The sequence below is a fragment of the Oncorhynchus nerka genome, linkage group LG15 (genome assembly GCF_034236695.1).
Source record: "Oncorhynchus nerka isolate Pitt River linkage group LG15, Oner_Uvic_2.0, whole genome shotgun sequence".
NCBI classification, from domain to species: domain Eukaryota; kingdom Metazoa; phylum Chordata; class Actinopteri; order Salmoniformes; family Salmonidae; genus Oncorhynchus; species Oncorhynchus nerka.
In genome coordinates, this window is record NC_088410.1 from 24,642,439 (window position 1) to 24,670,359 (window position 27,921).

The 27,921-nt window shown below is 45.6% G+C and overlaps 1 protein-coding gene and 1 long non-coding RNA gene across 2 annotated transcripts in view; both read right to left on the minus strand.

The window, feature by feature from the left end:
• The window catches only part of LOC135560148 (uncharacterized), a 630,141-nt gene that overhangs the window by 317,532 nt on the left and 284,688 nt on the right, over positions 1 to 27,921 (minus strand). The window lies entirely within an intron of this gene.
• On the minus strand, positions 13,461 to 22,684 carry vasna (vasorin a). Its single transcript, XM_029645058.2, has 4 exons — positions 22,134 to 22,684; positions 20,820 to 21,379; positions 20,379 to 20,606; positions 13,461 to 20,263 (listed from the first exon to the last, which is right to left on the minus strand). Exons 1-4 carry the CDS (start codon positions 22,348 to 22,350, stop codon positions 19,088 to 19,090), a joined length of 2,181 nt encoding a protein of 726 aa, XP_029500918.2. The 5' UTR covers positions 22,351 to 22,684; the 3' UTR covers positions 13,461 to 19,087.

Sequence of the window (27,921 nt, forward strand, 5' to 3'; positions counted from 1 at the left end):
GGGGAACCAGCCCCCTGGCTGTGGAGCAGTTTAAAGTAGGCTTTGTGTAGCCAGGACGGTGTGTGAGGAGTAGGGGGAACGTGAATGGGACAGTGTTGGGGAATGAGGTCTTTGGGAAGAGACTGTCATGTAAAACCTCTATGATCTTAACAATGGTGGCAGATATTTTATTTTCCCTCAAACTGAATAACATGAAAACATTGATTATATTATTCTAGATAATGCAAGACATTAGTGAAACCGTATTTTCTGTGTATTTATGGACAGTGAACAGTATGTTTGTATATAGGCCATGTGCGTGGGTGTGTGCGTACTTGCGTGTGTATAAGGTCCAGTGGATGACCTGCTATTGTTTTCTTATACAAACACTATGCTCCTCTCTAAACCCAAAGCAGCTGTTTCTGACTACAGCTCTGAATACGCTCCAAAACACTCCATTACACTGCAATACACTCCAATACACTGCAATACACTGCAATACACTCAAATACATATCAATACACTTCGATACACTCTTATACACCAATACACTTCATACAATCTAATACATTCCAATGTACGCCGATACTCTCCAATACATTCCTAAACTCTAATACACGTCATACACTCCAATACACTCCAATACACCCCAATACACTGCAATACACTCAAATACACCCCAATACACTGCAATACACTCCACTACACCCCAATACAGCCCAATACACTCAAATGCATCCCAATACACTCCAATACACGTCAATACTCACCAATACATTCCTATACTCTAATACACTTCATACACCCCAATACACTCCAAAACACTGTAATACACTACAATACACCCCAAAACACTCCAAAATACTCCAATACTCCAATATACTCCAATACACTCCAATACACTTCAATCAGGTGAAATGTATACATATTGGAATTCACCCTCTCTTGAGTTTTTTATGAATTTAGGTTCTCAAACTTTCCCCTAAATGTGTTTAGTCAGGAAACATCAGGGACATTGAATGAAAGGGACATTGAATGCCAGGGACATTGAATGCCAGGGACATTGAATGCCAGGGACATTGAATGACAGGGACATTGAATGCCAGGGACATTGAATGTCAGGGACATTGAATGCCAGGGACATTGGCTTTAAAGTGCAGTCAGACGTCGGCACATTGTGGTTTGTTTGAATCCCGGGCCCTCTTCCCTTCACAACAGACAACAGCCAGTAATTCACCAAGGTGTTTATGCTAGTCTAGCTCAGTGCTGTGACGTCTGTATCCAGTTGGTGGTGTGTTGTAATTCCAGAGTGCTTCAGACTTTCCTTCTGCCTCAGAGAACATGGAACCCATTAGTCCTTCCAGCCTGGGTAAAACAAGACCTTTGGGTTCCTCTAGTTAAATGGAATACCAATTAAGGCCTAATTTAATTAAATATGTATTACGTTTCAGACAGGAAAAGGGTTTATTGAGGACAGCTTTATTCGCGCTGCATGCCTTTTCTTGTGAGAACCAATCGTGTTAGGCTAGGAACGCGAAGCTAGCCAGAAGGCTACACCAGAGGAACCCATTGTGTTAGGCTAGGAACGCGAAGCTAACCAGAAGGCTACACCAGAGGAACCAATCGTGTTAGGCTAGGAACGCGAAGCTAGCCAGAAGGCTACACCAGAGGAACCAATCGTGTTAGGCTAGGAACGCGAAGCTAGCCAGAAGGCTACACCAGAGGAACCAATCGTGTTAGGCTAGGAGCGCGAAGCTAGCCAGAAGGCTACACCAGAGGAACCAATCGTGTTAGGCTAGGAGCGCGAAGCTAGCCAGAAGGCTACACCAGAGGAACCAATCGTGTTAGGCTAGGAACGCGAAGCTAGCCAGAAGGCTACACCAGAGGAACCAATCGTGTTAGGCTAGGAGCGCGAAGCTAGCCAGAAGGCTACACCAGAGGAACCAATCGTGTTAGGCTAGGAGCGCGAAGCTAGCCAGAAGGCTACACCAGAGGAACCCATTGTGGGGATAACAAAGTGCCTTTCAATATTCTGGTGAGAATGGCATCCCAACCGGCTACACCAAGGAAGTCCATTTTCAGAAAGAGTATGCTGAAGTGATTTTCAGAAAGAGTATGCTGAAGTGATTTTCAGAAAGAGTATGCTGAAGTGATTTTCAAAAAGAGTATGCTGAAGTGATTTTCAAAAAGAGTATGCTGAAGTGATTTTCAGAAAGAGTATGCTGAAGTGATTTTCAGAAAGAGTATGCTGAAGTGATTTTCAAAAAGAGTATGCTGAAGTGATTTTCAGAAAGAGTATGCTGAACTGATTTTCAGAAAGAGTATGCTGGAGTGATTTTCAGAAAGAGTATGCTGAAGTGATTTTCAGAAAGAGTATGCTGGAGTGATTTTCAGAAAGAGTATGCTGGAGTGATTTTCAGAAAGAGTATGCTGAAGTGATTTTCAGAAAGAGTATGCTGGAGTGATTTTCAGAAAGAGTATGCTGGAGTGATTTTCAGAAAGAGTACGCTGAAGTGATTTTCAGAAAGAGTATGCTGGAGTGATTTTCAGAAAGAGTACGCTGAAGTGATTTTCAGAAAGAGTACGCTGAAGTGATTTTCAGAAAGAGTACGCTGAAGTGAAAGGGAAAGAGTATGCTAGTTTGAGATGCATTTGTCCCTAAACACTGATTTGGGGCCAGTTCTCGTTTCGGCCTCCTAAAAGTTGAAAGCTGATCCTAGATCTGTAATTAAAGCCTGTGCCAGAATGCATACTAAATGCATAAAGCATTTGAAGAGACATTGAGATGTGTAATTCATCCTTCATTCGGGCACCATGTTGCCTTTGTGCCAGGGGGTTCCCTCTCCAAGGCTGCTTAGACATCCAACATACACAAAACATGGATGTGTGTGCAGTTGTAGTAAACTTTCCCTTTCTCTCTCCCTCTTTTTTACTGTGTTTGTTTGTTTGTATCTCTCTCTCGCTCGAATACATTTTGTTCAGGTGTACGTCATACTCAGGGGAAAGTGAAAACCAACAGCACATTTGGGAATGTTTTGTGTGTGTTGTCCAAGGTCGTAACATGGCATAAGTTATATCTACTAGACATAAACTGCGTTCAATAGTCAGGGGTTGAAGGCTTGAAAGGCCAGTTGAAGACATTATCTAGCCCAAAGATCAGTGCATACTTGAGTTTCATCTCCCTCACCTCCTCAACCCTCCTCCCCTCTCCTCACCTCACCTCCTCTCTCCTCACCCCTCCTCCCCTCTCCTCACCCCACCTCCCTGCAGCTCCCCGCAGTGCAGAGGAAATATCCGACAGCGCAGAGAAGCATGAGATTGAACTTCACTCAACTCTCTAGTTCGCCCCTTTAAAACTGCAACTTAAAGCGGGCACAGCCTGTGTTCACAGTAAAGGCACACCAGAAGTTGCACGGAATTTTCACCACATCCAGGTTTGCGCTCAGCAGACCTGACATTTGCTCAGTGTGGAAAAACATGAGGGAACATTGCTCCTCCCGCTTTTCACCCTTACACCACCTGCAAACTGGCCTGTTTTAATTAAAGCTATATTTGTCAAATAAATACAATTCTTTATCTTCCCTTTTTCTCTCTCTTTTCTTCCCTCTATATTTTCCCCTGTCTCCCCCCTAAGGTCTTTCCTTCTATTGCACTATTGCAGACACACAGGGTCATCACGACAGTTTTTGAGTGACAGGCTGTGAAGTTCAAGTTTTTGTTAATTTAAGGATTATTTGGATAGTGTCAGCATCCACACTTCCCCCTCGTCCTCGTCCTCATCCTATACAATACTGCATCATCCTAGACACCGAACCCCTTACCCCATGCATCAAAACACCAGACACTACTCCAGACTTGACTTTCCTTACAGCCATTCCATGTATGCTAGCAAGTTCAAATGAGAGGAAAAACATACCATTCAGAATAATGAAAATGCACAACAGAAGAAAAGGAATCACACAATAAACTCTACTGTCTGCTTTTAACACTATTCTTAATGCTATTCTTAACGCTATTCTTAATGCTATTCTTAACGCTATTCTTAATGCTATTCTTAATGCTATTCTTAATGCTATTCTTAACGCTATTCTTAACGCTATTCTTAATGCTATTCTTAACACTATTCTTAACACTATTCTTAACGCTATTCTTAACAAACATCCTCAGCCAAGCATCCAACAGTCTATAGAATAAAAATGCTCTTCTTTCACAAAACACACAAACATAAACTCAGCAAAAAAAGAAATGTCCCCTCACTGTCAACTGCGTTTCTTTTCAGCAAACAGAACATGTGTAAATATTTGTATGAACATAACAAGATTCAACAACTGAGACATAAACTGAACAAGTTCCACAGACATGTGACTAACATAAATGGAAAAATGAACAAAGGGGGGGGGGGGTCAAAATGAACAAAAGGGGAGAGGGTCAAAATGAACAAAAGGGGGGGTCAAAATGAACAAAGGGGGGTAAAAATCAAAAGTAACAGTCAATGCAGCTGGTGGCCACACCAGATACTAAGTACTGCAGTACATCTTCCACTCATGGACTGCACCAGATTTGCCAGTTCTTGCTGTGAGATATTACCCCACTCTTCCACCAAGGCACCTGCAAGTTCCCGGACATTTCTGGGGGAAGGGCCCTAGCCCTCACCCTCCGATCCGACAGGTCCCAGACGTGCTCAATGAGATTGAGATCCGGGCTCTTCGTTGGCCATGGCCAACAATGACATTCCTGTCTTGCAGAAAATCATGCACAGAACGAGCAGTATGGCTGGTGGCATTGCCATGCTGGAGGGTCATGTCAGGATGAGCCTGCAGGAAGGGTAACACATGAGGGAGGAGGATGTCTTCCCTGTAACGCACAGCGTTGAGATTGCCTGCAATGACAACAAGCTCAGTCCTATGATGCTGTGACACACCGCCCCAGACCATGACGGACCCTCCACCTCCAAAATGGATCCCGCTCCAGAGTACAGGCCTCGGTGTAACGCTCATTCCTTCGACGATAAACGGGAATCCGACCATCACCCCTGGTGAGACAAAACAGTGACTCGTCAGAGAAGAGCACTTTTTGCCAGTCCGGCCTGGTCCAGCAATGGTGGATTTGTGCTCAAACAGTCTGAGCACTGATGAAGGGATTGTATTTTCCTGGTGTAACTCGGGCAGTTGTTGTTGCCATCCTGTACCTGTCCCGCAGGTGTGATGTTCGGATGTACCGATCCTGTGCAGGTGTTGTTACACGTGGTCTGCCACTGCGAGGCGTCTCACAGTACAGACATTGCAATTTATTGCCCTGGCCACATCTGCAGTCCTCATGCCTCCTTGCAGCATGCCTAAAGCACGTTCACGCAGATGAGCAGGAACCCTGGGCATCTTTCTTTTGGTGTTTTTCAGAAAGTCAGTAGAAAGGCCTCTTTAGTGTCCTAAGTTTTCATAACTGTGACCTTAATTGCCTTCCGTCTGTAAGCTGTTAGTGTCTTAACGACCGTTCCTCAGGTGCATGTTCCTTAATTGTTTATGGTTCATTGAACAAGCATGGGAAACAGTGTTTAAATCTTTTACAATGAAGACCTGTGAAGTTATTTGGATTTTTACGAATTATCTTTGAAAGACAGGGTCCTGAAAAAGGGACGTTTGTTTTTTTGCTGAGTTTACAAAGAGCGAGGGAAGCAAAAATGTTTACTCACCAGCAATTTCCTGAGGAATTTGGAAAGTTCATTTTTAAAAACCTGCCCCGTCTGAAAACCACAATGGCTGCTTTGAGCCTCTCAGCTGGAACAGTGGTGCCACCTGCCAGGAGGAAAACAATCCCTTCTTTCTTCATCCCTTCTTCCTTATCGGAAATGAACGTAAGAAGGAGGGAGCACACAGGTAAGAGAGTATCGGTACATTACACACACCCCCACTACAACCCAAAGGGCAAAAACTGGTCCAATCAACTTTCCTTCCACGTCATTTCAACCAACAAATGCAAAGTGATGATGTTGAATCAACGTGGAAAACTGATTGGATTTGCATAAAGTCATCAATGTAACAGAATGTCGCCCAACCTTTATTAACCTGAATCCAATGACACGGTGACATTTTTTGTTGATTTCAAGTTGAATTCACGTTAGTTGACAACTCAACCAAGTGTAAATCAAAACTAGACGTTGAACTGACGTCTGTGTCCAGTGTGAAGTTGTTAAAGTTTTACTGATGAATCCATCGGAGGACTGGTTGGCACAACACGTATGCATTATAAAGTCTGGTTGTATCTCTTGTGATTTTTAGGCCTAGCTTAGGACCCTATTTAGACTTGAGATAAGTTGACTTGACATGGGCTTAAGTCCAAAAATGCAGACCCATGTTAAGTCTACTAACTCAAGTCTGAATCAGGCCCCTAGTCATGTATCTATATGTATGTTCTCAAGGCCTGACTATTGACGACCCAGTGATATATTTGCTGGTCTGGCTACTGCAAACTGCCATGTCATCTCCACAGCGTGGCTGACTCACATACCTGAGACATGAGTCCTGCTCGGAACAGAGCAGAGGGGAGTTCTGTTTCTGTCCATTTATTTGGTTCCCATGGAGACAGACACAGAACAAGATGCCTGAAAAGGACTGGAGAGAGAGAGAGTGTGGTTTTTGAAAAGACTTCTCCACCCAAAGACCACACAAACAGAGCCCTGTACACTGATTAATCTAAATAAATCAAACGAACAGATGGGCCCCCGACAGCATCACACTTCAATACAGCATTACCCTGCTCAGAAACTACAAACTGCATCGATGATTTCCTATCAGGTATATTCAGCCCAAACCTCCCTGACATAGATGTGGCTGTGAATAAATGTAATGAGATCTATCATAAAGCAGCCACAAAAGCTAATGAATGCAAAAGAAAAACCAGTGCAAATTGGAAACCTCAAAAAGAGAAATGTTTTAAGGATATATATTTGTTTGATCTTTATCGAATAGAAAACATCACAAATTACAGGATAGAGACGTAGGGCAACAATATTGTGACACAGTGAAAGAATATACAAACAAAGCCTAAGATGGAAGCATTTTGAGAACAATCTGAAAGCGATCGAAGACTCCATTGATGGACCCCAGTTCTAGGAGAAATGGAATGGTCTAAATGGACAACAGAGGAATGATCTGGAAAACAGAGGCACATTTGAAAAGATCACTTTGAAAGTATCTATGAAACATTAGCATCAGAAGCCGTTTACTTTAAGCCACCAAAACATGCGAGAAAAACTCAGCTCTAGAACACACAATTGAAAACAACCAGAACCCAATTGACGACCAAATTACACACGCTGAACTTTCAACAACAAAAGGGCATGTAGCCCTGATAGCATCAGGAATGAAATGCTTAAACACAGTACTCCTGAGTTGCAGGATGCCTTATTCAAACTATTCAACCTGGTTTTGGAGAGTGGCTGCTTGCCTGATACTTGGAACCAGGAGCTCATAACCCCGTATATAAAACAGGTGACAAATTAGACCCTAATAACTATAGGAGAATATGTGTCACCAGTAACATGTGGAGACTGTTATACAGACCTTCCACACACAACACAACGACCGGGTGCGTCAAACGACTCTTAAGGATTAAGTCCAACCCTGTTCAACGTCTACATCAACGAACTAGCAGTGTCGTTGGGCCGATCTGCAGCCCCTGGACTCGCCCTCAAAGATGAGGTCAGATTCCTGCTCTACGCAGATTACATTGTCTTACTGTCACCAACAGGTCAAGGTTTACAGGAACAACTTAACATTATTCGGGAATACAGCAACAACTGGGCAATCAACATGAACTTTCAGAAAACCAAAGTTGTGATTTTCCTGAAAAATGCCAGGAATCAGAGCAGAAGAAACTCCTTCACCATGGTTGAATATGCCCAATGGTACAACTACCTGGGACTAACACTCAGAGCAGCAGAAACTCCTTCACCATGGTTGAATATGCCCAATGGTACAACTACCTGGGACTAACAATCAGAGCAGCAGAAACTCCTTCACCATGGTTGAACATGCCCAATGGTACAACTACCTGGGACTAACAATCAGAGCAGCAGAAACTCCTTCACCATGGTTGAACATGCCCAATGGTACAACTACCTGGGACTAACAATCAGAGCAGCAGAAACTCCTTCATCATGGTTGAACATGCCCAATGGTACAACTACCTGGGACTAACAATCAGAGCGGCAGAAACTCCTTCACCATGGTTGAACATGCCCAATGGTACAACTACCTGGGACTAACACTCAGAGCAGCAGAAACTCCTTCACCATGGTTGAACATGCCCAATGGTACAACTACCTGGGACTAACAATCAGAGCAGCAGAAACTCCTTCACCATGGTTGAACATGTCCAATGGTACAACTACCTGGGACGAACACTCAGAGCAGCAGAAACTCCTTCACCATGGTTGAACATGCCCAATGGTACAACTACCTGGGACTAACAATCAGAGCAGCAGAAACTCCTTCACCATGGTTGAACATGCCCAATGGTACAACTACCTGGGACTAACACTCAGAGCAGCAGAAACTCCTTCACCATGGTTGAACATGCCCAATGGTACAACTACCTGGGACTAACACTCAGAGCAGCAGAAACTCCTTCACCATGGTTGAACATGCCCAATGGTACAACTACCTGGGACTAACACTCAGAGCAGCAGAAACTCCTTCACCATGGTTGAACATGTCCAATGGTACAACTACCTGGGACTAACACTCAGAGCAGCAGAAACTCCTTCACCATGGTTGAACATGTCCAATGGTACAACTACCTGGGACTAACAATCAGAGAGCAGCAGAAACTCCTTCACCATGGTTGAACATGCCCAATGGTACAACTACCTGGGACTAACACTCAGAGCAGCAGAAACTCCTTCACCATGGTTGAACATGTCCAATGGTACAACTACCTGGGACTAACACTCAGAGCAGCAGAAACTCCTTCACCATGGTTGAACATGCCCAATGGTACAACTACCTGGGACTAACAATCAGAGCAGCAGAAACTCCTTCACCATGGTTGAACATGTCCAATGGTACAACTACATGGGACTAACACTCAGAGCAGCAGAAACTCCTTCACCATGGTTGAACATGTCCAATGGTACAACTACCTGGGACTAACAATCAGAGCAGCAGAAACTCCTTCACCATGGTTGAACATGTCCAATGGTACAACTACATGGGACTAACACTCAGAGCAGCAGAAACTCCTTCACCATGGTTGAACATGCCCAATGGTACAACTACCTGGGACTAACACTCAGAGCAGCAGAAACTCCTTCACCATGGTTGAACATGTCCAATGGTACAACTACCTGGGACTAACAATCAGAGCAGCAGAAACTCCTTCACCATGGTTGAACATGCCCAATGGTACAACTACCTGGGACTAACACTCAGAGCAGCAGAAACTCCTTCACCATGGTTGAACATGCCCAATGGTACAACTACCTGGGACTAACACTCAGAGCAGCAGAAACTCCTTCACCATGGTTGAACATGCCCAATGGTACAACTACCTGGGACTAACACTCAGAGCAGCAGAAACTCCTTCACCATGGTTGAACATGTCCAATGGTACAACTACCTGGGACTAACACTCAGAGCAGCAGAAACTCCTTCACCATGGTTGAACATGCCCAATGGTACAACTACCTGGGACTAACACTCAGAGCAGCAGAAACTCCTTCACCATGGTTGAACATGCCCAATGGTACAACTACCTGGGACTAACACTCAGAGCAGCAGAAACTCCTTCACCATGGTTGAACATGTCCAATGGTACAACTACCTGGGACTAACACTCAGAGCAGCAGAAACTCCTTCACCATGGTTGAACATGTCCAATGGTACAACTACCTGGGACTAACAATCAGAGAGCAGCAGAAACTCCTTCACCATGGTTGAACATGCCCAATGGTACAACTACCTGGGACTAACACTCAGAGCAGCAGAAACTCCTTCACCATGGTTGAACATGTCCAATGGTACAACTACCTGGGACTAACACTCAGAGCAGCAGAAACTCCTTCACCATGGTTGAACATGCCCAATGGTACAACTACCTGGGACTAACAATCAGAGCAGCAGAAACTCCTTCACCATGGTTGAACATGTCCAATGGTACAACTACATGGGACTAACACTCAGAGCAGCAGAAACTCCTTCACCATGGTTGAACATGTCCAATGGTACAACTACCTGGGACTAACAATCAGAGCAGCAGAAACTCCTTCACCATGGTTGAACATGTCCAATGGTACAACTACATGGGACTAACACTCAGAGCAGCAGAAACTCCTTCACCATGGTTGAACATGCCCAATGGTACAACTACCTGGGACTAACACTCAGAGCAGCAGAAACTCCTTCACCATGGTTGAACATGTCCAATGGTACAACTACCTGGGACTAACAATCAGAGCAGCAGAAACTCCTTCACCATGGTTGAACATGCCCAATGGTACAACTACCTGGGACTAACACTCAGAGCAGCAGAAACTCCTTCACCATGGTTGAACATGCCCAATGGTACAACTACCTGGGACTAACAATCAGAGCAGCAGAAACTCCTTCACCATGGTTGAACATGCCCAATGGTACAACTACCTGGGACTAACACTCAGAGCAGCAGAAACTCCTTCACCATGGTTGAACATGCCCAATGGTACAACTACCTGGGACTAACAATCAGAGCAGCAGAAACTCCTTCACCATGGTTGAACATGCCCAATGGTACAACTACCTGGGACTAACACTCAGAGCAGCAGAAACTCCTTCACCATGGTTGAACATGCCCAATGGTACAACTACCTGGGACTAACACTCAGAGCAGCAGAAACTCCTTCACCATGGTTGAACATGTCCAATGGTACAACTACCTGGGACTAACACTCAGAGCAGCAGAAACTCCTTCACCATGGTTGAACATGTCCAATGGTACAACTACCTGGGACTAACAATCAGAGAGCAGCAGAAACTCCTTCACCATGGTTGAACATGCCCAATGGTACAACTACCTGGGACTAACACTCAGAGCAGCAGAAACTCCTTCACCATGGTTGAACATGTCCAATGGTACAACTACCTGGGACTAACACTCAGAGCAGCAGAAACTCCTTCACCATGGTTGAACATGCCCAATGGTACAACTACCTGGGACTAACAATCAGAGCAGCAGAAACTCCTTCACCATGGTTGAACATGTCCAATGGTACAACTACATGGGACTAACACTCAGAGCAGCAGAAACTCCTTCACCATGGTTGAACATGTCCAATGGTACAACTACCTGGGACTAACAATCAGAGCAGCAGAAACTCCTTCACCATGGTTGAACATGTCCAATGGTACAACTACATGGGACTAACACTCAGAGCAGCAGAAACTCCTTCACCATGGTTGAACATGTCCAATGGTACAACTACATGGGACTAACACTCAGAGCAGCAGAAACTCCTTCACCATGGTTGAACATGTCCAATGGTACAACTACCTGGGACTAACAATCAGAGCAGCAGAAACTCCTTCACCATGGTTGAACATGTCCAATGGTACAACTACCTGGGACTAACACTCAGAGCAGCAGAAACTCCTTCACCATGGTTGAACATGTCCAATGGTACAACTACCTGGGACTAACACTCAGAGCAGCAGAAACTCCTTCACCATGGTTGAACATGTCCAATGGTACAACTACCTGGGACTAACAAGCAGAGCCTCTGGTGGATTTGGTCTGGCAGTGAAAACACTAAAAGAAAAAGCATTTTATCACAAATGATTATTCCTATCCAAATCTGGTGCTAAATAGTCAACAGTGTAATTTGACCAATTGTACGATATGGAAGAAATGTTACCTGTAATTACCATTATAAGCATTGAGAGAAAAACCCAATAGAAAATCTGCATTAGGAATTCTGCAGAATTGTCTAAATATCGAAAAGAAAGTACTAAATAATGCATGCAGAGCGAAACTCGGAAGATTCCCTTTAATTGTAAAGGGCACTCAAATGTTGTCACCATTTGAAATTAAGCCCCAAAACATTCTTACAATTCAAAGCACTGGACACCCAAGAAGAGCCGAACCCTGAAAAGAGTCCCCTATGTCAGCTGTTTAAAACACTAAACAACTCTATTATCCAAACACACAGGGAAATCAATCACATTGTTCCAGAAATGAAAACCTTCTTATTGACAAATTTGAAAAATTAAACAAAAACTCAGAATAAACTAAATTGCAATTTGGGCCCTCAAAAGAGAATCCACATTGGCAGAGATACAAAACAGAGACAGATCCTGACCAAATACAGGCTCAGCGACCACCAATTGGCTATAGAAAAAGGTAGACACAAAAAGACATGGCTACCCAAAGAGGAAATGTATTTACTAATGACATAAAGCTGGGAATTATTTAACTGTAGTTCATTATCCTCATTGCATTGTACTGTACTATACTGTATTTACTGAAATGCTGGACCACTATACTGCTTTGGCAATGTCTACAAATTGTAGTTCATGACAATTAAGCAATCAGAGAGAGAGAAAGGCAGAGGGAGAGAGAGAAAGAGAGAGAGCAAAAGAGGGAGAGTGAGGGGGAGAGTGAGGGGGAGAGTGAGGGAGAGAGAGTGAGGGAGGGAGAGAGAGAAAGGGAGAGAGTGAGGGAGGGAGGGAGAGAGAGAGAGTGAGGGAGGGAGAGAGAGTGAGGGAGAGAGAGTGAGGGAGGGAGAGAGAAAGGGAGAGAGAGTGAGGGAGGGAGAGAGAGTGAGGGAGGGAGAGAGAGAGAAAGGGAGAGAGAGGGAGGGAGAGAGAGTGAGGGGGGAGAGAGGGGGGGAGACCTTTGAGTCTGTTTACTGTTTTTTGTTGACCTTTTTTTGTTTCTTCTCACTTTTGCTGATCAATTTCACTTGCTTCAGTAATGTAAACACATGTTTCCCAAGCCAATAAAGCCCTATGAATTGAATTGAGAGACAAAGAGCGACACAGAGAGCGAGAGAGAGAGAGAAGTGGTGTGTGTGTTTTCTAATCCTTGTAGGCTAGTGCTGGTGGGTACTGCAGTCATTTACCAATCTCCCCACAAAGCAAACAACCAGGACTTTAATGTATTCATTTATAGGATTTAAATTGTCTTATGTTTGTCATATTTTCCAATTGGCAAAAACTTCTTGACGATTAAGGAAAAATACAAGAACTTTTGTTCATTCCAGTAACCAACACAGCGTCATAAACCCATCATTTGGGGTTTGGAGTAAGAGGGGGGTTGAAAGGGAGGGGGGATGAGGGATGCAGTGAAAGTGTGTGTGTGTGTGTGTGTGTGTGTGTATTCCTAGCTGTAATTTCTGGGAATGGCCTTGCAACAAGCTGGCAACACACATCTGTCTGTCGTTCCTTAAATCCCCAGACAGTAGGAAAGACTGACTAATGCCCTAATGCTTTTATTACTAGGATCATTAAGCACTGTGTGTAACATTCAACCAGTATTTACTGTCTGCTTGAGGACCTGAGGTGAAGTAATGTAATACGTGTATGTACAGTGTATAGTATGTACAGTAGTAAATGTGTTTGGTCCATATTGACTACTGTGAGGAGTTTAAAGGGGATTTAGTAACTGATGTAATAAATGTGTAGTATGTGTATGTAGTACTTGGTCTCACACAATGATGTATATGTCTATGGTGTCAAAAACCTAAAAGACAGAAGCCCTGTTTATACCTGCCGTTAACATGCGACCTTCATTCTGATCTTGACCTGATCTTGTCTGTTTACACTTATAAGATCTGATCACAATCAGATCACAATGCTTCTTGTAATCGTGTGCATGATCTGAACACAGTCCACATGTTAGAACAAGGTATAAACCAGGCTAGGGAGTCACTGACCAAGATATGACCAATATTTTTTTTTCATATTATCTTTTTATGTAATTTCATATCCAAAACATAAACACTTTTTTACAGAAAAAAAAACATTAAAATAATAAGACAAAGGCTTTCCCAAACTGAAAAGAGAACGTAACAAAGCAAATTGAAAATATTTCAAAAATGTCCGGTCCCTCGTGCTACAGTATATAAAGCTGTATAGGATTTCTTCTTCCAGTTTAGGTTTTAGTGAACAGATATATGAGCGTATGGTTCTTGGTTTCTGTTGGATGACTGAAGAAAGACAGTAAAACAAGGAGAGAAAGAAGACAGGCAGTAGAAAATGAGATGGTTGATGGAGAACAGGGATGAATACCTGGGTTGGATTCAAATATTGAATCTCCTTTTTTTGCACACACACACGTACACACACACACACGTACACACACACACGTACACACACACACACACACACACACACACACACACACGTACACACACACGTACACACACACACGTACACACACGTACACACACACGTACACACACACACACACATACACACATACGTACACACACAGAGAAACTGTTTTCTATCTACCAAGACACAAACTGGTGTAGTGAGATTGTACAGTATGTCACAGAAATAGACACATGTTCCTTAAGGTAAGTGTTACAACAACAATAACAATAACAACAACAGAGAGAGACAGAGAGACAGGCAGAGAGAGAGACAGACAGGCAGAGAGAGAGAGAGACAGAGAGAGAGAGACAGGCAGAGAGAGAGAGAGAGACAGACAGGCAGAGAGACATGCAGAGAGAGAGAGACAGACAGGCAGAGAGAGGGACAGACAGGCAGAGAGAGAGAGACAGGCAGAGAGAGAGACAGACAGGCAGAGAGAGAGAGACAGACAGGCATAGAGAGAGACAGACAGGCAAAGAGAGACAGACAGGCAGAGAGAGAGATAGACAGGCAGAGAGAGAGACAGGCAGAGAGAGACAGACAGACAGGCAGAGAGACAGACAGGCAGAGAGAGAGAGACAGGCAGAGAGAGAGACAGACAGGCAGAGCGAAAGACAGACAGGCAGAGAGAGAGACAGACAGGCAGAGAGAGAGAGACAGGCAGTGCGAGACAGAGAGGTATCAAGAAAAGAAAAGAACATCAACAAAAATGAGAGAAAGAAAACAGAAAAATAAATTGAATGGTGACACATTTGTACTTCCCATTCTCCAAGACAGGAAACAAAGATTAATATATCAGAACGGCGCGATTTTCATTCCGTATGAACTTTTCATAGTCTAGTTGGCTGCAGGCAAGCAAAACAGGCCCGAAAACACGGCCAAGAACCTTGTTGACCGAGACAAAGAGAGGGGTGAAGGAAACAAAGAGAGAGAGAAAAAATAAAAGGAAAGAGAACGAGAACGAGAGAAAGAAAATAGAATAAAGAGAAAAGGAGAGAAGAGACAGAGAGGGGAGATAGAGAATAACAGAGTCAGAGAGAGAGAGAGAGAGAGAGAGAGAGAGAGAGAGAGGGAATAGGGAGAGAGAGAATAACAGAGTCAGAGAGAGAGAGAGAGAGAGGGGAATAGGGAGAGAGAGAATAACAGAGTCAGAGAGAGAGAGAGAGAGAGAGAGAGAGAGAGAGAGAATAACAGAGTCAGAGAGAGAGAGAGAGGGGAATAGGGAGAGAGAGAATAACAGAGTCAGAGAGAGAGAGAGAGGGGAATAGGGAGAGAGAGAATAACAGAGTCAGAGAGAGAGAGAGAGAGAGAGAGAGAGAGGGGAATAGGGAGAGAGAGAATAACAGAGTCAGAGAGAGAGAGAGAGAGGGGAATAGGGAGAGAGAGAATAACAGAGTCAGAGAGAGAGAGAGAGAGAGAGAGAGAGAATAACAGAGTCAGAGAGAGAGAGAGAGGGGAATAGGGAGAGAGAGAATAACAGAGTCAGAGAGAGAGAGAGGGGAATAGGGAGAGAGAGAATAACAGAGTCAGAGAGAGAGAGAGAGAGAGGGAATAGGGAGAGAGAATAACAGAGTCAGAGAGAGAGAGAGAGGGGAATAGGGAGAGAGAGAATAACAGAGTCAGAGAGAGAGAGAGAGAGGGGAATAGGGAGAGAGAGAATAACAGAGTCAGAGAGAGAGAGAGAGGGGAATAGGGAGAGAGAGAATAACAGAGTCAGAGAGAGAGAGAGAGAGAGGGGAATAGGGAGAGAGAGAATAACAGAGTCAGAGAGAGAGAGAGAGAGATAGAGAGAGGGGAATAGGGAGAGAGAGAATAACAGAGTCAGAGAGAGAGAGAGAGAGAGAGAGAGGGGGGAATAGGGAGAGAGAGAATAACAGAGTCAGAGAGAGAGAGAGAGAGAGAGAGAGAGAGAGGGGGGGGGAATAGGGAGAGAGAGAATAACAGAGTCAGAGAGAGAGAGAGAGAGGGGAATAGGGAGAGAGAGAATAACAGAGTCAGAGAGAGAGAGAGAGAGAGAGAGAGAGAGAGAGAGAGAGAGAGAGAGAGGGGGGGGATAGGGAGAGAGAGAATAACAGAGTCAGAGAGAGAGAGAGAGAGGGGAATAGGGAGAGAGAGAATAACAGAGTCAGAGAGAGAGAGAGAGAGAGAGAGAGAGAGAGAGAGAGAGAGAGAGAGAGAGAGGGGGAATAGGGAGAGAGAGAATAACAGAGTCAGAGAGAGAGACAGAGAGGGGAATAGGGAGAGAGAGAATAACAGAGTCAGAGAGAGAGAGAGAGAGGGGAATAGGGAGAGAGAGAATAACAGAGTCAGAGAGAGAGAGAGAGAGAGAGAGAGAGAGGAATAGGGAGAGAGAGAATAACAGAGTCAGAGAGAGAGAGAGAGAGAGAGAGAGAGAGGGGGAATAGGGAGAGAGAGAATAACAGAGTCAGAGAGAGAGAGAGAGAGAGAGAGAGAGAGAGAGAGAGGGGGAATAGGGAGAGAGAGAATAACAGAGTCAGAGAGAGAGAGAGAGAGGGGAATAGGGAGAGAGAGAATAACAGAGTCAGAGAGAGAGAGAGAGAGAGAGAGAGAGAGAGAGAGAGAGGGGGGGAATAGGGAGAGAGAGAATAACAGAGTCAGAGAGAGAGAGAGAGAGAGAGAGAGAGAGAGAGGGGAATAGGGAGAGAGAGAATAACAGAGTCAGAGAGAGAGAGAGAGAGAGAGAGAGGGGAACAGGGAGAGAGAGAGAATAACAGATTCAGAGAGAGAGAGAGAGAGAGAGACAAAAACAGACAAAGAAAGAGAAAAATAGAGAGAGAATAAAACAATAAAAAGATACTGTTGATCTCATTGGTTAACTGCGGCCATATCTTCAAAACGCCACAGTCAGTAGCAAGTCAAGGAAATGACTGGTTTCCACTCCTTCGACACATATAGTAAGTCTTTGAACTCTTGTGCTTTTTTCGGCATGTGTGTGTGCCACTTTAATGGCTCAGGGTTTGCGGTGACAGAGGAGGACAGTTTTGGAGCTTGAGCGTTCAAAAAGAGACTAGGTTTGTGTCCCAAATGGCACCCTATTCTCTAAAGTACACTACTTCTGACCAGGGCCCATAGGACTCTGTTCATAAATAGTGTGCTATGTAGAGAATAGGGTGTCATTTGGGACAAGGATTGGTGTTTCTGGAGCTAACCATGTCCTTATGTAGCTTTGGCAGGCTATTGTAGTTGGCAGACAGTTTTAGACAGTAAAGAAGAAGAGTGTGGGAGTTTAGAGTTCAGAGTATGTGCTGTTTCTGACACTTCTTATTCACATTTACTTGGTGAACAATTTCTACATGATCAAAATGTGAAGCGTTTTGGGTCGGGGTAAATTGAATCTAAATTCAGTCAATTCAGGTGATTTGGAATGACCTATTTAACAAAGGAAACGTCATCTTTAAAAGTAAATGAACCCTTTCAATTGTAAAGTCTCTGAATGTAATGGACCCAGACCCTTTGCCATGTCGAGGGAACAGCACATCTCAATACAGCATCAACATTTCTGACGACAACAAGACAGGAGAAACAGCACGACAGCAACAGAGAAATACACCATAAAAAAATACATACAAAACACATTACAAAAACATCATATGAAACCCGCTCGACAACAACAACCTTCAAATAGCGTCCATCACAGCTACTGACCACGCCACTAAGGACAGAGGCTTCGTCCCATGTGACACCCTATTCCCTGTATAGTGCACTACTTTTGACCAGAGCACTAGTCTTTTCTAGTTTTTTTCCCTACTAGCACGGACTTGTCCGATACCTTCTTTATTGAGGAAAAACGTACTCACTACGACTGTGATATGTGGTTGTCCCACCTAGTTAAGATGAACGCACCAACTGTAAGTCCCTCTGGATAACAGCATCTGCTAAATGACTCAAATGTCAACATTTGAAGGGTCAAAAGTTACACACTTAAAGGGAATATGGTCTCCTTGACTTTTCTCTCCATTTAGTCTACATGCCTTTCACAGCAAGTTGATCAACCCTGGTGGGGGTTGATAATACCAGTTCGTTGGGGGGGGGTGTAGCAGGATGAAGGGAAATCTGACTGGTGGTAATGTCGTCTAAAACTGTATTCTGTCCGTGGTACCATCTCTACAGAATCAGCATTTCACTATGTTGCAGAGAGATTCTCTTCTCTTCAGTGCAAGTTCTCCCAGGGGGCAGGTGGGGAGGGGTGCCTCGTTCATTTCCGGAAATGCTGAACAGTCTACAGAGCACACACACACCTGTGTTTCTATCTCTACCTCTGCACCCCACCTCTCCTCCTACCAACCTTGACTCTGTGCCTTCCCCATACCTCCACAAGCCCTGCTCCCCCAATCTCCTGATCCAGCAAAAGGATTGCAACTCATTCAATGCAGCTCTTTTCAAAACATCAACATTTCAAAAATAAAAGCATCATTATTACAGCATATCATGTCAATGCAAGAAGGCACTTCCGTTTTCAGTCCGATTATAAGATAGACCCTTTTTGGCATGGCGATTGCACCTTAGGTTTCAATACTTGTTACATTTCTATCAACTTGAACTCTGCTGGATGAGCTAAAACACCCCCCTTTCACTGCCTCATAATGGTAGAGTCCTCCCATCCACTTAGAGATAACGGGGCGTAACGTTACCCTCTACAGGGGTAGTTACTTCTGTTCCATTCCATAGCTCTGAATGTCATTGAGTACATTGAGTGTCATTGAGAAATATTAAGAAATCCATGAAGACAACAGACTTAGTTTCTAGAAGTACGATGGCTTCAAGGATGCCACATTATTATTCGATGGACAGTGGCCCTGTCCCTTCATGAGGGGGGCCTCATATTCTAAACCACCATTTTGTGGAAGGGTCTGTGACGATCCGCCATTTTGTGGCTGGGTCGGGATGGAGGTGTGACAGGGGGCGATATCCGCTCCCTTGTGGGGTAGGGTGCCCCCGTTCCCCACGCCGTTCTCCAGACAAGCCTTAAGGCCCTCCAGTTCCATTGGTCCCATCTCACCCCCTTCCAGTGCCATGTGAGCCCGTCTCCTCCGGAGGAAAAGAACCAGGATGGCCACCACCGCCACCCCCGTGACCAGGGCGAGAGCAGCCAAGGCTGGGATGAGGGTGTAGGTGAGCTGGCTCTGATCATCCACATGGGGCTCCAAGGACGAAGCTTGGGGACCTCCCTCGGTACGAGCCTCCATACAAGACCCTCCCTCGGTAGGGCTACCTCCACCGCCTCCACCCCCGTTCACTCTCTCTGCCAGGGGGCTGGCGCACACCGAGTAGGTACAGTTGGGCCGGAGCCCTCGGAGGGTGTATTCTGGGTACGAGGCGGGGACGCTGAGGGACATGGGGCGCCGGTCGGGCCCTGAGAGGTTCCGGTAGGTCAGCTTAATCCCGCGGATGTGCGGCCTCGTCTCGAGGAAACGGTGCAGGTCGAGGAGGATGGACGTGGAGGTCACCTGACGGGAACTGATGTCATTGGGATCAGAGGTTACAATGGGGGCAACCATGGATGCCAAAACCTCGGGGGCGGAGGTTTGGAGAGGTGGCTGGTTGTGGTTATACGACTCCAGGTTCTCGCAGTACAAGCCCATAGTTCCGTGGGGACAGAGACATCCAAGCTGTCCCAGAGGATCGAAGCGGCACGTACCCCCATTGAGGCAGATGTTCGGCGGGCAGATGTGGCCCTCATCCCTGAAAGCGGTAGTCGGAGAAGCTGGAGGAGGGGGACGACTCTCAATGTCTGTCTCCGTTGAGGATGGTTCATCACTAGGGAATGGCGGAGGTGGGGGGATGGCGTTGGTATGTGTGTTTCCAGGGGATGTAGTCGGAATGGGGGGTGCGGAAGTACTCCCCTCCCCTAGGGCATTCGTCATGACAGTGGTCGTAGGTGGACAGCCGAAATCTTGATGGTCCAGCTCCGCCAGCACCTTCAAATCAAATCAAACTTTATTTGTATCCCATTTCATACAAGCCAGCAACTAAATGTGTTTCACAGGAAAATAAATAAAATATATTTAGAATGACAAAATATTAAGACAATACCTTGCCAGCATTCACTGGTGGGAAGTGGCACCTTGTCTCCTCTGTGTGTCCCAGATCCACATTCTTCTCTTTCAGCCAGCCAGGGAACCAGGCCAGAGGACAGAGACAGTTGAAGGGATTCTCGGCCACCGTGAGGTGCCCCAGCCTGGGGAAGAGCTGAAAGAAACCCTGGGGCAAGCCCTGGAGGTTCAGCCCACTGAGATCCAGCTCATGGAGACCCACCAGACTCTGGAAAAGAAGAAGAAAAAGAAGAATATTTTATTGTCCAATGTTCACAAATGATCCCAACCCCACTAAAAAACATACACACGCAGACAGTTTGGATAGGTTGGACCAGAGGCTTGACATAATAAATCCCATGGAGCAGCTTCAGGGACTAAGTGTGTTATTGACCCATCAATCACAGGAATATTTGACACATTTTTAAGAAAATGTATTTACCTGGAAGTCCTCGTTCCGGAGCTCCCCAATGGGGTTGGCAGCCAGGCTGAGCTTGATAAGCCCCCGGGTGGCCTTCAATGCTTCAGGCATCCCCTCCAGCTGGTTCTGGGACACATCAAGGTCATGGAGGTTCCCCAGGGAGGCCATCAGATCTGAGTCCAGGGTGGTGAGCCCCAACGCAGCCACTTTGAGCGACTCGAGGTGGGGGGTCTGGAGGTCTTGGGGACCCAGCGTCGGGAGAGAGTTGAAGCTGAGATCAAGGAGGAGAAGCCTGGGGAGACGGAGCATTGGGAGACCGGTCAACTGGTTCCCCTGGAGCTTCAGTTCCAGAAGATCCTCCAGAACCTCGAAGGCCTCCGATTGGATGCTCTTGATGCGGTTGCCGTGGAGATACAGCCTCTCGAGTTGCATCAATCCGGAGAAGCTATCCTTGGCGATGTGGGTAATGTAGTTTGCGGACAAATCGAGATTCCTCAGCGAAGATAGCGTTTCAAAGACCCCATCCGGGACCTCCGTGAGTTTATTCTGGGACAGGTCCAGCATCTCCAGTTCCCCCAGGCCTAAAGAAAAAGAAGACTTTCGATTTACAATAGAAAAACTTGTATTCTACTTCATTCCAAACCCTCGAAAGACACACATACAGAGGTTGGAAAGGTTCGAGCAGAGGGTAGCAGTTCAGGGGTCAAGTGTCTTGCTCAAGGGCACAACAGCAGGAAATGGCATCCAGGACACTGATCCAGCAACACTCCATTTGCCGGCCCACTCCTGAACCGATATTTTCCTGTCACACATGGGATTAGAACTGGAAACCTTCCCGTTGCTGGCCCACTCCTGAACCGATATTTTCCTGTCACACATGGGATTAGAACTGGAAACCTTCCCGTTGCTGGCCCACTCCTGAACCGATATTTTCCTGTCACACATGGGATTAGAACTGGAAACCTTCCCGTTGCTGGCCCACTCCTGAACCAATATTTTCCTGTCACACATGGGATTAGAACTGGAAACCTTCCCGTTGCTGGCCCACTCCTGAACCAATATTTTCCTGTCACACATGGGATTAGAACTGAAACCTTCCCGTTGCTGGCCCACTCCTGAACCAATATTTTCCTGTCACACATGGGATTAGAACTGGAAACCTTCCCGTTGCTGGCCCACTCCTGAACCAATATTTTCCTGTCACACATGGGATTAGAACTGGAAACCTTCCCGTTGCTGGCCCACTCCTGAACCAATATTTTCCTGTCACACATGGGATTAGAACTGGAAACCTTCCCGTTGCTGGCCCACTCCTCTAAGCTCAACACTTCCTACCTGTGAAGTCATCCTGGGCTAAAGTGTTGATGCCGTTCTGGAAGACGTAGAGATGTTTCACAGAGGAAGGGAGGTCGCGGGGGACGACGGGGGAACGACGCTGGATACAGAAGATGGAACCCTGGGCCTGACAAGAGCAATCCTCTGGACAGTCACTGGAGAGGACAGAGGAAGAGGAGGAGAGGAGGAGGAGGAGGAGGGGGAGGAAGGGCGCCATAGTGGTGGAGTCCGTGTGTAATCTGAAACACAAAGAAAAAGAGAGATGTTAGTGTTGGTTGGTTGAGACTTTTCTGGGAAGGAAAATGTGTCATATTTTCAGAGTAACGAATCAGCAGCGGTCAAAAACCTGGATAAGATAAAATCATTTATTTCTGAGCATAATTTCCACACGTCCAAGTCTATTGGCTGTTTAATGCGGTCAGAGTCCGATTATTCTTATCCTTACATTTCAGTATGCAAGCACAAACACACAATCCAAGCCATCAAAAAACCTCCCCTTCCCAATCCACCACAGGAAAGAAATCCCCCATTGTTGACTTCCCTCATGACATCAGAGAACACAACAAGTAGAGTCAAACACAGTAACACAGAAACAGACCCCAGTCTCCCTCCCTATTCCCCTCAACCAGAGCATACAACCATGACCCCATAGAGACTGCAACATCACTATGATGAAACCCTGCCCAGTCACACACACAGCCCCTTCATAGTGACTACATTCACTGTCTGCTTGGTGAGCACACACACAGTGGGCCTGAGTCCTGAGCGAGGTCCTGTCTTGGCCCACCCACAGTCACTCCATCCTCCTGGGGTGATTGAGAAGCACGTCTAGCCTCTCCCCAGTGTTTATGGCATTGGTGTGTGTGTGTGTGTGTGTGTGTGTGTGTGTGTGTGTGTGTGTGTGTGTGTGTGTGTGTGTGTGTGTGTGTGTGTGTGTGTGTGTGTGTGTGTGTGTGTGTGTGTGTGTGTGTTTATGGCAGTGTCTCCAGCCCATGAAAACCGCCCTGGCTTTAAACGACTGGACACCCACGAAAACACGGCTACTGCATACAAACACAAACTATGGCTTTGTGAGAGTGTATTGGACACAGACACACACACGGATGTATGCACACACTCCCAAACCTGCAGACACAGACACACACACACACACACACACAGACACACAGACACACACTTCTTCATACAAACTTATGGACACATACACGGCTACTTCATACAAACACATGCTTTCTCAAAATGTACTCACTCACACACGTTTGCCCACACACCCCTAGCCAGACACACAGTCACCATAAACACAGACTATGTTGGCTATAGGAGGGGGGGGGCAAAAGAGAGAGACTAATTAACAGAGAAAGAGAGAGAGAGAGGGAGAGAGAGAGAGAGAGGGTGAAAGAGGGAGAGAGTGAGAGAGAGAGAGAGAGAGAGAGAGAGAGAGAGAGAGAGAGAGAGAGAGAGAGAGAGAGAGAGAGAAAGAGGGAGAGAGGGTGAGAGAGAGAGAGAGAGAGAGAGAGAGAGAGAGAGAGGGGGGGAGAGAGAGCAAAAGGGAGAGAGTGAGAGAGAGAGAGAGAGAGAGAGAGAGAGAGAGAGAGAGAGAGAGGGGGAGCAAAAGGGAGAGAGAGAGAGAGAGAGAGAGAGAGAGAGAGAGAGAGAGAGAGGGGAGAGAGTGAGAGAGAGAGAGAGAGGGAGAGAGTGAGAGAGAGAGAGAGAGAGAGAGAGAGAGAGAGGGAGAGAGTGGAGAGAGAGAGAGAGAGAGAGAGAGAGAGAGAGAGAGAGAGAGAAAGAGAGAGAGAGAGAGAGAGTGAGAGAGAGAGATACACTAAGCATCAGCTACAGTTACATACAATGTATTGACAGTGTATGGACATATTAAAGCCTTCCCACATCCCTTCTAGACCTTTAGGAGGTATATAGCCTGTAATAATGACCTCTGACACGTAGAGATCTGGGATTAGCTGTGTGTGTTTTAATAATAAAGCAGGTTGAGCTGTGTAATCTATAATGTTCTGGGTGGGTGGTGAGATGGGAGTAGGTGACTAAAGCCTCTGATCTAGGATCAGCTTACTTTCCACGAGTCTTGACCATAACCATTAGGGGGAAATGGAAACTTGACCTAAGATCAGTGTCTAAGCGGCGACTCGATTTTACAGTGATCTCACTCTGTAGGCCTATATACAGTAAAACCTCATGGGGCCCGTAGGCCTAGGGCTGTCCAGTGAGATGCCTGAGGGGAAAAGGAGGGTGCATGAAATGGGGTTTGAGGTGGTTCAATTTAAAATGTGTGTGTGTGTGTGTGTGTGTGCGCGCGAAAGTGTTTGTGTGCGCGCAAGTGTTTGTGTGTGCCAGAAGCTAGCAGTTAGCTGTAGCAACAGTCTCAACGGGACGATATACTCTGTGATTCACCTCAGTGGAGAAGATAAACCGCGTAGTCACTGACCTCTACCTCTTCTACACCTTCTCATAATCTCTACCTCTTCTACACCTTCTCATAATCTCTACCTCTTCTACACCTTCTCATAACCTCTACCTCTTCTACACCTTCTCATGACCTCTACCTCTTCTACACCTTCTCATAATCTCTACCTCTTCTACACCTTCTCATAATCTCTACCTCTTCTACACCTTCTCATGACCTCTACCTCTTCTACACCTTCTCATAATCTCTACCTCTTCTACACCTTCTCATACCTCTTCTACACCTTCTCATGACCTCTATCTCTACCTCTTCTACACCTTCTCATGACCTCATACCTCTTCTACACCTTCTCATGACTCTTCTACACCTTCTCATGACCTCTACCTCTTCTACACCTTCTCATGACCTCTCTTCTACACCTTCTCATGACCTCTACACTCTTCTACACCTTCTCATGACCTCTACCTCTTCTACACCTTCTCATGACTACCTCTTCTACACCTTCTTCTACCTCTTCTACACCTTCTCATGACCTCTACTCTTCTACACCTTCTCATGACCTCTACCTCTTCTACACCTTCTCATGACACCTTCTTTCTCACACTATCAATCTCATTCTCATGACCTCGACCTCTTTTACACCTTCTCATGACCTCCATGCTCTTTACCTTCTGGACCTCTTCTTCTACACCTTCTCATGACCTACCTCATAGGCCTATCACACCTTCTCATGACCTCGACCTCTTCTACACCTTCTCATGACCTCTACCTCTTCTACACCTTCTCATGACCTCGACCTCTTCTACACCTTCTCATGACCTCTACCTCTTCTACACCTTCTCATGACCTCGACCTCTTCTACACCTTCTCATGACCTCTACCTCTTCTACACCTTCTCATGATCTCTACCTCTTCTACACCTTCTCATGACCTCTCCTCCCTCTTTCTTTTTTCTATGTCTGTCTGTTTCTTTCTCACACTATCAATCACATACCCATATATTTATTATCTTTCGTCTTCTTCTCACATGCTTTTAGTTTGGTATTATAGCAGGGTAAGGTTGAAACTCATAGGCCTATCAGTTCCAGGGAAAAGGTCCATTTCCTGAAGAAAAAGGTTTAATAAGAAGTGAATTTCAAGGTAGAGTATCTCAGTGAGACGTGCCCTCAGTCGGGTCAGGGAACACTTTGAGAGTCATTGGCGAGGCAAAAGTCCCCCTTATCTCAACTGGGAGAGACTAGAGGTTTAACAGCAAACAACAAGGCTACCTACAGTGCATATCTCTGTTCGGCAAAGATAAGACTGATCAATTAAAGGTTGTTGCTATTTTAGATACAGGGGTGGAATCCATTTTCCTTGGTTGTGTTTCAGCTGTACAGTGACCTTGAGTTACTTTATAGGAGCCTACTGTCTGCAAGAATGCACTACAAGTACACAAGTATTTACATGCACATGCAAACACACCATACATTCTAAATATTGCTCTCTCTCTCTCCTTCTCTCACTCCTTCCCTCACTTCTGCCCTCTGCATGGCTCCTGAGGTTGGAAGTTGGATAGAAACCCGAGACGTTTCATTAAAGTGGAGAAGTGAAGGGGCCAACCTCCGGCCTCCTGCCCTCCTTTACCTCCCTCCTCATCCCCCCTTTTCCTCATAACAGGAGAGATCAGTGCCTGATCCGGCAGGCGCGGCTGGAATTTGCAATAACCCCCCCAAAAATCCATCTTAATCAAGGAGAGAGGGAGAGAGACAGAGAGAGAGAGAGAAAAAGAAAGAGAGAGAAGAGAGAGAGAGGAGAGAGAGAGAGGGATAGAGAGAGAGAGGAGAGGAGAGAGAGAGAGAGGGATAGAGAGAGAGAGGAGAGGAGAGAGAGAGAGAGAGAGAGAGAGAGAGAGAGAGAGAGGAGAGAGAGAGGGATAGAGAGAGAGAGGAGAAGAGAGAGAGAGGGATAGAGAGAGAGAGAGGGATAGAGAGAGAGAGAGAGAGAGAGGGAGAGAGAGAGAGGGAGAGAGGGATAGAGAGAGAGAGAGAGAGAGAGAGAGAGGGAGAGGGGAGAGGAGAGGGAGAGAGGAGAGAGAGAGAGAGAGAGAGAGAGAGAGGAGAGAGGGAGAGGGGAGAGGGAGAGAGAGGAGAAGAGGGAGAGAGAGAGAGGGAGAGAGAGAGAGAGAGAGAGAGGGATATAGAGAGAGAGAGAGAGAGAGAGAGAGAGATAGAGAGAGAGAGAGAGGAGAGAGAGAGAGAGAGAGAGAGCGAGAGAGAGGGATAGAGAGAGAGAGAGAGAGAGAGAGAGAGAGAGAGAGAGAGAGAGAGAGAGAGAGAGAGAGAGAGAGAGAGAGGGAGAGAGGGAGAGAGAGAAGGAATCGGGAGAGATGTTGTTTTTTGTTAATTCTCTCTTTTGTTTACTTCACTTGCTTTCAATGTAAACATGTGTTTCCCATGCCAATAAAGCCCCTTTGAAGTGAATTAAGAGAGAGAGAGCAAGGTCTCTAAGGGACAACAAATGTGAAGGGGGAGATTAGAGGCAGGGATGGCTGAGGGGCAACAGAGTTTTGCATATTAGTCTTTCCTCTATACACCTGCCATATCCCTCACGGCACAATGCCTCTCCCCCCATGTGACCTACTTTTAGTGTGTACGGACTGACATGTACAGTATGTGTAACTGATAGATGCACACACACATACATTTAAAACGTTAACACGTAGTGTGTGTGTATGTAAATTGTAAAGTGTTTTGTCTGTAATTTTTGGTTTTACATCAGACCCCAGTAAGACTAGCTGTTGCCATTGGCGTCGGCTAATAGGGATTCTAATCAAATCTAAATCTCTCTCTCAACCTGATACAATAAGCCTTGTGAGTTACTTCTTAGTAGTAGTTACTTCTTAGTAGTTACTTTTTAGTTACTTCACAGTACTAGCTACTTCTCAGTAACCAATTCTAGGCTCTTCCTGCTTTCTCAATCAGTCAATCAGTCAGCTATTCATTGTAACGTTTGTTGTTGTTGTCAAAGTCAAAACTAAATAGAGCTATGCCATTCATTAGGGCTGCTTTCAGTCGGTTGGTTGTTGTTGCCATGGAAACCAAAAGCAGATGTCACTCACAACGTCATCAGGCGCATACCTGAGGGTTAATGGTAAAGAGGGCACGACAAGTAAGGTGCGACATCACATAACACACACACACACACACACACACACACACACACACACACACACACACACACACACACACACACAACACAAAGCTTGCCATGTCACTGTGTCAAGTCAGTCACAAGGAAATGACCTTCCCCTAACATTCACTGTAGCTAATCTAGCTATTATCATACCCATTATACTCACTAAACCCTGTAGTGTAGAACACACACACA

What these genes read in the sequence shown, in the direction of transcription:
- vasna (XM_029645058.2), bottom strand. Translation starts at nt 22,350, where the DNA reads ATGGCGCCCTTCCTCCCCCTCCTCCTCCTCCTCCTCTCCTCCTCTTCC. An exon ending in AGCCCAGGATGACTTCACAG is followed by an intron (nt 21,380 to 22,133) that starts GTAGGAAGTGTT and finishes CTTTTTCTTTAG; the next exon opens with GCCTGGGGGAACTGGAGATG. An exon ending in CACCAGTGAATGCTGGCAAG is followed by an intron (nt 20,264 to 20,378) that starts GTATTGTCTTAA and finishes TTTGATTTGAAG; the next exon opens with GTGCTGGCGGAGCTGGACCA.